The sequence below is a fragment of the Barbus barbus genome, assembly GCF_936440315.1.
Source record: "Barbus barbus genome assembly, chromosome: 24".
In the NCBI taxonomy this organism is placed as follows: domain Eukaryota; kingdom Metazoa; phylum Chordata; class Actinopteri; order Cypriniformes; family Cyprinidae; genus Barbus; species Barbus barbus.
In genome coordinates, this window is record NC_136752.1 from 30,459,188 (window position 1) to 30,467,901 (window position 8,714).

An 8,714-nucleotide genomic window follows, 5' to 3' on the forward strand; every position below is an offset into this window, starting at 1 on the left:
ACTGTGAGACACCAATGTGTCCCTGAGCAAGACACGTAACCCCTAGTTGCTCCAGAGGCGTGCGACCTCTGACATATATAGCAATTGTAAGTCGCTTTGGATAAAAGCGTCAGCTAAATGAATAAATGTAAATGTAAATAAGTGTTTGCTTTCCTACATTATGAAACTTTTAGTTTTATAAATGGAGGCAACCTATGAAGGATGAACAAATGACGTCAATCACACTAAAAATAATTTTCAAATTTGGTAATACTCAAAGCTTTGAAGTGTTGACTTCATTTCACCAAGTTGTTCCTGTAGTTATGTTAAATCCATGGTGAAGCATGGAGATTTGGGTTTATTGAACAATGTTTTTCCTGGTTTCCACATCAGTGGCATTTGTTCTGATATTTTGAAACAAAAGCCCTGTTCGGACGGGACTAGTTTTCTAAACTAAGTTTGAGTTTCGATTCTTATCACCTGACGTCTGCGATTTTTCATGTACCAGTTCGGACGGGACTAACATCTCCGTGTTTATTACAGAGGTGGGAGGGTCTGGTTTGTACATCTGGGCCCGTATTCCTAAAGATTCTAAGAATCCTCTTAGAGAGCTCCTAATTTAGCTTAAAAATGTCTAACTAGGAGTCTTAGCTTAAAAGTGATTCAGGACCGATCTGAGAGCAACTCTGAGCGAGGAAAAGACAAAAACTTTTATCTTAGTGAGGAGGCAGAGCTGACCCCGTTGCTAGGAATGACACAGTCTTTTGAAGACTGTGATTGGTTGGTTGTCAAGAAGGAAATAAAAGAGCGCTTTTAAGAGTAGGGTATATTATAAGCCTTACTTTGAAATTACAGACGTAATTTTTCCTGTTTTACCGTACTCGCTCTCTCTCTCTTCCTCACACACACACACACACACACACACATTATATATATATATATATATATATATATATTCTTTATTTTTTATTTACCATGCTGTCATACATACAGTATTTTATAGGACATGAACAGAGACATAGCCTAATAAGTGCTGTAACAGATCCAAATCATCACTGCTGCATAGTTGCATTTTTCCAGTTGCCAGATATGTTAATGTAGTGATTACGTCCATTTCTGGCGCTATGACATTTCAGCGCGGTGTCGGAGTTGTTAGTGTGTCTCTAATAAGATCGGTCACAAACATGATCCCTGCACGATCTAATGTGTAGCGTCTTATTAACTCACTGTGTGCAATGCATTTCTTCTCTCCATGTTTCCATTTTCTAAAGAAACTCTTAAGCCCCTTAAAAGTCCTTGTCTGTACTCCTAGAATCGTCCTACCTCCCCCCCCACTGCTTACGGCGCCCCTGCTACTAGGTACTTATACTACATTGACTGGGTTAAATAGAATTGCATTACTAAAAAGAGACTAAAATACAATAGTCTAAAACTAGAATAGTCTAAAACTAGACTAAAATGCCATCAGTTTTTGTCGACTAAAACTAGACAAAACTAGTCATGGATAATTCTGACTAAAATAAGACTAAAATGCTCAGACGTTTAGTTGACTGAAACTTGACTAGACTAAAAAGAGTATGAACTATGACTAAAACTAATAAAAACTAAAATGACAGCTTCACACCAAGACTAGTCTAAAACCAAAATTAAAACAGGCCGCCAAAAACAACACTAATATAGTATGAGCTTGCCATTAGAAACATCTTGGAATGTACAGGCCTCTATTTTCAGACTGTCTCAAAAGAAAGTTGATTTAACATACTCATGATTACGTTGAACCTTTAAGTGTTATTTGAACCCTGTCCCAGCCATAGCTGCTCTATTCTTAAATGCTGCATTATAATTAAAATACAGTCATTCATATTATAAAGTGCTTTTAAAATCTTGCACACTGCAAGATCAATATCCTTCTGTATAGCCCAAAATGTTATTTGTCGGGGTGCAGATTAGCCCTTCACTCATGAGGAAATAAAATACTTCAAATGTATTGAATCAGAATCAGAAAGAGTTTTATTGCCAAGTGTGTTTACACACACAAGGAATTTGTCTTGGTGTTAGGAGCTTCCAGTACAGAAATACAAACATAGTGCAGACAACATATAATTAAGGTAATAAAAACACTTATAATGAAGAGAATAGACAATAAATTATAAATAACAACAGTAATAAAAATAAAAATATTCAGAAAAGAAAAAATGTCCATAGACAGAACTGTGAATGTGCATTTGTCCTATGTACGGATGAAGATTTGATGAGTTATTTACAGATGTACAGTACTGAGGTGTGTTATGTGTTGTTCAGGTGGGATATGGCCTGGGGGGAAAAAATGGTCTTGTGTCTAGCTGTTCTGGTGCTCAGTGATCTGTAGAGCCGGCCAGAGGGCAACAGTTCAAAGAGAGAATGATCTGGGTGTGAGGGGTCCAGAGTGACTTTCTTAGCCCTTTTCCTCACTCTGGAGATATAAAGATCTTGGAGGTTGGGTAGAGGGGCACCGATAATCCTCTCAGCAGTCCTGACTGTCTGTTGTAGTCTTCTGATGTATGTTTTGGTAGCTGAGCCAAACCAAAAAGATATAAATGAACAAAGGACAGACTCGATAATGGCAGAGTAGAACTGTTTCAGCAGCTCCTGTCGCAGGTTGAACTTCCTTAGCTGGCAGAGGAAATACAGCCTCTGCTGGGCCTTTCACACAATAGAGTCAATGTGAATGTCCCACTTCAGGTCCTGGGAGATGGTGGTGCCCAGGAACCTGAATGACTCGCTGCAGCCACAGTGCTGTCCGTGATGGTGAGTGGGGGGCGTGCAGGGGGTTCCTCCTAAAGTCTACTATCATCTCCACTGTTTTGAGCTTGTTGAGCTCCAAGTTGTTGTGACTGCACCAGACAGCCAGCTGCTCAAACTTCAGGAACTTGACAGAGGGGTCTTTAGATGTGCAATCATTTGTGTAGAGGGAGAAGAGCAGTGGGGAGAGAACACATCCCTGAGGGGCGCCAGTGCTGATGGTGAGAGTCCTGGATGTGAGTTTGCCCAGCCTCACTAGCTGCTGCCTGTCTGTCAGGAAGCTGGTGATCCACTGACAGATGGACGTGGGCACAGAGTGCTGTGTGAGTTTGTCTGAGAGAAGGTCAGGCATGATGGTATTGAAGGCCGAGCTGAAGTCCACAAATAAGATCCTTGCATAAGTCCCAGGTTTGTCAAGGTGTGGCAGGATGTAATGCAGTCCCATATTGACAACGTCATCCACAGAACTGTTTGCTCTGTAGGCAAACTGAAGAGGTCCAGTGATGTCCTTCAGGTAGGCCAGGACCAGTCGCTCAAATGACTTCATGATTCATCTTCATGTATTGAAATACATATGTATTGTAAAATCATCTTGGATCAATCAATCTTCAAGCATGGATGATCAACTGGCCCTTCAATTGGTCTGTGCAGTTATTTTATCTGAAAGAAAGAAGAAACCACGACAAAAGAGAATATGGCAGAAACAATGGCTTGGAAGACGTGGATAACAAGAACTGTCAGTACTGCAGAAAGAGTTGGAGTTAATTAAACAGTACAATGAAAGGTGGTATTATATGCACAATCTATGCATTTGTTAAATTTACTTCTAGTTAGTTGATTTGATTAATTTGTGGATTTTCGTTTCTGTTCATAAAGATCCATGATAAGACCGATTATACCATCTGCACTGTGATTGGCTGGATTAGTTCCATCATGTCATTGTGTCACTCACATTACCAGATCACATGGTGATAATATCAAACAAGGCTGCGTTCAGCCCCGAAAAAATGGTGCAAAACGTTTATTAAACGGAAACGGTGGTGCGTTGAACACCCTGTTCTGATGTTCTGAAGTGTTGCAACTATGGCAGCTGAGAAGGCCATTCTTTGTGTTGTTTTTGAAGAATTTTTGGAGCCTGATGAAATCGGTGTAAATACGTGTTTAATACTGCAAAATATGCTTGATGTTACAGTCATTGCCCTTGCCGTCCAGAATAAAAGACAACATCCCAATTGAGTGAAGGGATTTGTGGAAACTGTGGTTCCTAATTATTGTGATTCAACATTTGCCTCGAATTTCAGGTGAAGGATAATCCACTTCTTACCTCCGAGACTGTGTTATGATCTATTTGACCTTATTATTTTTATTGTGATTATGAGGCTTATCATTATTGCTGATCACTGTTGTTGTGCTATGATATTGTAATATTTACCATTATATAATCAGAGGAGCATAGAACATTTTATGAAAGTGTCACTCCACAATATAATAGCAAAATATAAAAATATGTATAGTATTTTTATGTTACACTAATCAGTGTCTAGCACACTTTCCTAAGGAAAGCATACGGACCGGAACAGAAGACATTGCAATTACTACATGATATTTAGACAGACCTAAAGATGTTCCAGATTTATACTTGTGCTCTTATTATTTCAGTTATTTTGCTTTTAATGTAAATAAACGTGTGCAAACAATATACTTGCTCTTGTGAATTTATTTTGATGTTAATTACATTTACTTACAAATTCACCATCATCATGTTGATATGCTATGTTACTATAAAACTCTTATGACAAACGTCTTAATATCTTCAATTGTTGCGTATACTGAGCTGCAGTGGACACGTTTGTAATCGACTTCACTTGGACCCATAGTGCGAGCTGTCTCTTTAATACCGCGTGGTTTATATACATGTTTCTGCTGAATGGGCTGACATTTTTGAAACACCCACCAAACATGAGAAAACGTATCTCAAACCCCGTTACACACCGTTTCCAGGAAACATTTCGTTCAATCTGGAAACCATAGCAAAACGTTAGGCAACGGTGTGAGCCTGAACGTGCCCCAGGTTTGAAAATGTCGTAGCGTCTGTGATAGTTCAAGACGGGTTCGGATCACGTTGCTGACCTGCTCATACTTAACGAGCTTCAGCTACCACAACGAGCAACGATTTGGTCACGATCTAGGGGTTTTGTCGCATACTGTGGAAATCTGTCTGCGACAGCAAAATCCAGCCAAAAGCCCCGTAGTGTGAGCCTGCCTGAAGAATAAAACAATCCAGAATTGTCAAAACGTCAACAACTGGATTCAGCTAATGCAGGATAAAACCAAGGCCGAATTCAAAATGGCAGAAATTAATACAAGTATGCTATTTTTAATTATGCTCAAGTTTCACACAGTTGCATAAGCTCCAACTCATGCAAGTCTGGAGAATCGTGAGGATTAATGAAGAGGGAGGAGTTATCATTAATTAGCTGAAATCTGTAGAGTACAAAAAGACCAAAAGGCTGTACTTCTACTTTGTGACTAGCTATTGAACAATGGCTGGAAGTTGGTGTTTGTTTCAGATTTTGGCAGTTTGTGTTTTCTGTCATGCTATTCCACAGTGGAGTAATTTGCCTCAGAACCCTCAAGCTCTGATGTTCCAGCAAACTGACCAGCGGTTTCAGAAGCCAGCTCAACAGCAAACTGACCAGCGGTTTCAGAAGCCAGCTCAACAGCAAACTGACCAGCGGTTTCAGAAGCCAGCTCAACAGCAAACTGACCAGCGGTTTCAGAAGCCAGCTCAACAGCAAACTGACCAGCGGTTTCAGAAGCCAGCTCCACAGCAAACTGACCAGCGGTTTCAGAAGCCAGCTCCACAGCAAACTGACCAGCGGTTTCAGAAGCCAGCTCAACTTCAAACTGACCAGCGGTTTCAGAAGCCAGCTCAACAGCAAACTGACCAGCGGTTTCAGAAGCCAGCTCAACAGCAAACTGACCAGAGGTTTCAGAAGCCAGCTCAACAGCAAACTGACCAGAGGTTTCCTCAGCAGTTTCAGAAGCCAGTTCAACAGCAAACTGACCAGCGGTTTCAGAAGCCAGCTCAACAGCAAACTGACCAGAGGTTTCCTCAGCAGTTTCAGAAGCCAGTGGCCCAGGCAGAGCCCCTTGATAAATGTGCTGTAGCAGATTACGAGCAGATCCAATGTGGACAACCTGGGATCAGTGGTGCTGAGTGTGACGCTATCAACTGCTGCTTTAACGGACAGCAGTGTTACTATGGGAGGGCAGGTAAGCTTTCTCAATCTTATTCTGTTCATTTTAAACAGATTCTCAGTACTAACCTGTTCTTGTACCTGTTCCAGTGACTGTCCAGTGTATTAGAGATGGTCAGTTTGTGGTAGTGGTGTCTAGAGACGTTACTCTGCCTAGACTGAGTCTGGATTCGGTTAGTCTACTGGGTGGAAATGACCCACCTTGCGGTCCTGTGGAGTCCACGCCTTATTTTGCTATATACCAGTTCCCTGTGACCGCATGTGGCACGAGCATGATGGTGAGCAGCTGCTTCTGGTGTAATTCTGCTTTGCTTATGGACTGGATGCCAACAGTGTTGCTATTCACAGGAGGACCGTGGATATGTGGTGTATGAGAACAGAATGACCTCCTCATATGAAGTTGGCATTGGACCGTTTGGTTCCATCACAAGGGACAGTCATTTTGAGTAAGTGATCTATGACTTGGTGTGAATTTTAATCTTTGATAAATGCTACAAGCTCACCGTCTGTTGTCCAGGCTTCTCTTTCAGTGTAGGTACTCTGGAACTTCTGTTGAAGCACTGGTTGTGGAGGTCAACTCTGTTCCTCCACCTCCACCAGTAGCTGCTCTTGGACCTCTCAGGGTGGAGCTCAGGCTGGCCAATGGCCAATGTGTCACCAAAGGGTGTGCAGAAGGTAAGGCCTTATCCTGTCTCCCTAAAGCCTTTCAGACTTGAGTCTGGTTAAACCCCAGTGTTCATCCTCAGGGGATGAGGCCTACATGTCCTACTACAGTGATGCTGATTATCCCGTCACAAAAGTCCTGCGGGAGCCTGTGTATGTTGAGGTGCGCGTTATGGAGAGGACTGACCCCAACATTGTCCTGATGCTGGGACGTTGTTGGGCGACTTCAACCCCCAGTCCACTCAGTCTCCCCCAGTGGGACCTTCTGGTTGATGGGTGAGTGTACAGCCGATCTTATCCAGTTTGTCTACTGGGAGGCACTTTCTAACCTTCTCCCTCTCCTCTTCAGATGCCCTTACCAGGACGACCGTTATCTGACCACACTGGTTCCAGTGACTGGATCGTCTGGTCTTCAGTTCCCAACCCACTACAAGCGCTTTGTTGTGAAGATGTTCACATTTGTAGCTCCAGCCTCACTGGCTCCTCTGCAGGAAACTGTATGCCCCCGTTACTTGAACGGTTTTGTTTTTACTACTTGTGGATTCTATGACTTGCTCCTCTCTTCCCTGTCAGATCTTCATCCACTGCAGCACAGAGGTGTGCCATCCATCTTCTGGCTCTTGTGAGCAAAGCTGCACCAGGAAACGTGAGTTCTTGCTTTAACTTGACCAGCAGAACTGAAAATTTATAAGCGCGTTCACGCTCCTAAAATCTTCTCTTTCAGGAAGAGACACTGCTATCAAGGCCAGCTCGAGTGAGCAGACAGTGGTTTCTAGTGGAGAAGTTACTCTGGTCCTGTAAATCTAGTGATTTTAATAAAAAGATCTTTTTGTCTATTGGTACTTTTCACTTTGCCGAATCTGATATTACTTGCCTCTTCCGAGTTTGTGGGGTTTTTTTTTCTCCCCCATACTTTTAAACCAAGGTTCCACGACCTTTTGTACAGTCATGCCTCGACTTGATAACCTGGGCCACCGCATAGGGTACCAAATTAAGGGTTAATCACTAACTTTTTGTTAACTGGACATTTAGCCCAACCAACATGCATTCATCACATCCAAGTCACCTTTATTTATGTAGCGCTTTTAACAATGCAAATTAAATGACAAGATTAAGCTCCTTTCAGTTAAAGGAATTTCATTGAGTTCAGTTTAAATGGTGTCTTTTGCAAGCAGGTCGACATCAGCAAGGAACCAAAATTCCATCGGTGCCAGAATGGAGAGAAACCAGGCTCTGTCGGGGGGCAAGTTCTCCTCTGGCCAAACGAACCAGCAGTTCAACTGCAGCACAGTCAGATTGTAAGGGTTCCAGTGGTCTCTTCCCGATGCTGTCTAAGTGGCGGGGTCCTCTCTGGGGCTCATCTAGGTGTCCAGGGGCCTGTTACATAAAACAAGTTTACCAAATAGGTCAGGTTTATTTTAGTTGGTTTGATTTATTGTCAGTTGATTTGGTTCTAAATAAGTCAGACTAACTGAAATAAACCTGACTTATTTGGTAAACTTGTTTTATGAAACGCGACCCTGGTCTCCACTGATGTTCAGGGCTGTAGAGGTCATCTCTGGGTGCTAATCCACCATCTGATCTGGATATGAACTGGATCTGGTGCCTGCAGTGACCATCTGGGCTGGATACGGACTGGATTGGGCGGCTAAGGTGACCTCTGAATAAGAGAAAAACAGACTAATATTAGTGTAGATGTCAATCTTCTTACGATGTAACGAGTACATTGTGTTATGGGGAGTGTTCCTGGACCTAATTAATGCAGCCTAACAATCCTTTAACGGATTTGAATATTAGAAGTGTGTGTGTACGCCATGATAAAGAGATGGGTCTTTAATCCAAATTTAAACTGACAGTGTGTCTGCCTCCCGAACAGTGTTCGGTACATTGTTCCAGAGTTTGGGCGCTAAATAGAAAAAGGATCTACCTCCCTCAGTTGATTTTGATATTCTAGGTATTATCAAATGGCCAGAGTTTTGAGAACGTAATGGATGTGGAGCAGAGCAGCCATCAAGTGTTAGACGATGTTCT

At 42.3% G+C, this 8,714-nt stretch overlaps 1 protein-coding gene across 1 annotated transcript; it reads left to right on the forward strand.

The window, feature by feature from the left end:
• Window positions 1-3,374: 3,374 nt before the first annotated feature.
• Window positions 3,375-7,985, forward strand: LOC306843566 (zona pellucida sperm-binding protein 4-like; the record flags this gene model as incomplete). The annotated part of the gene is made up of 10 exons (XM_079375094.1): window positions 3,375-3,401; window positions 5,883-6,036; window positions 6,111-6,298; window positions 6,369-6,466; window positions 6,538-6,695; window positions 6,767-6,959; window positions 7,033-7,180; window positions 7,257-7,329; window positions 7,408-7,480; window positions 7,859-7,985. The coding sequence occupies 10 exons, from the start codon at window positions 3,375-3,377 to the stop codon at window positions 7,983-7,985; spliced, it is 1,239 nt and encodes a 412-aa protein (XP_079231220.1).
• Between the last annotated feature and the right edge of the window lie 729 nt (window positions 7,986-8,714).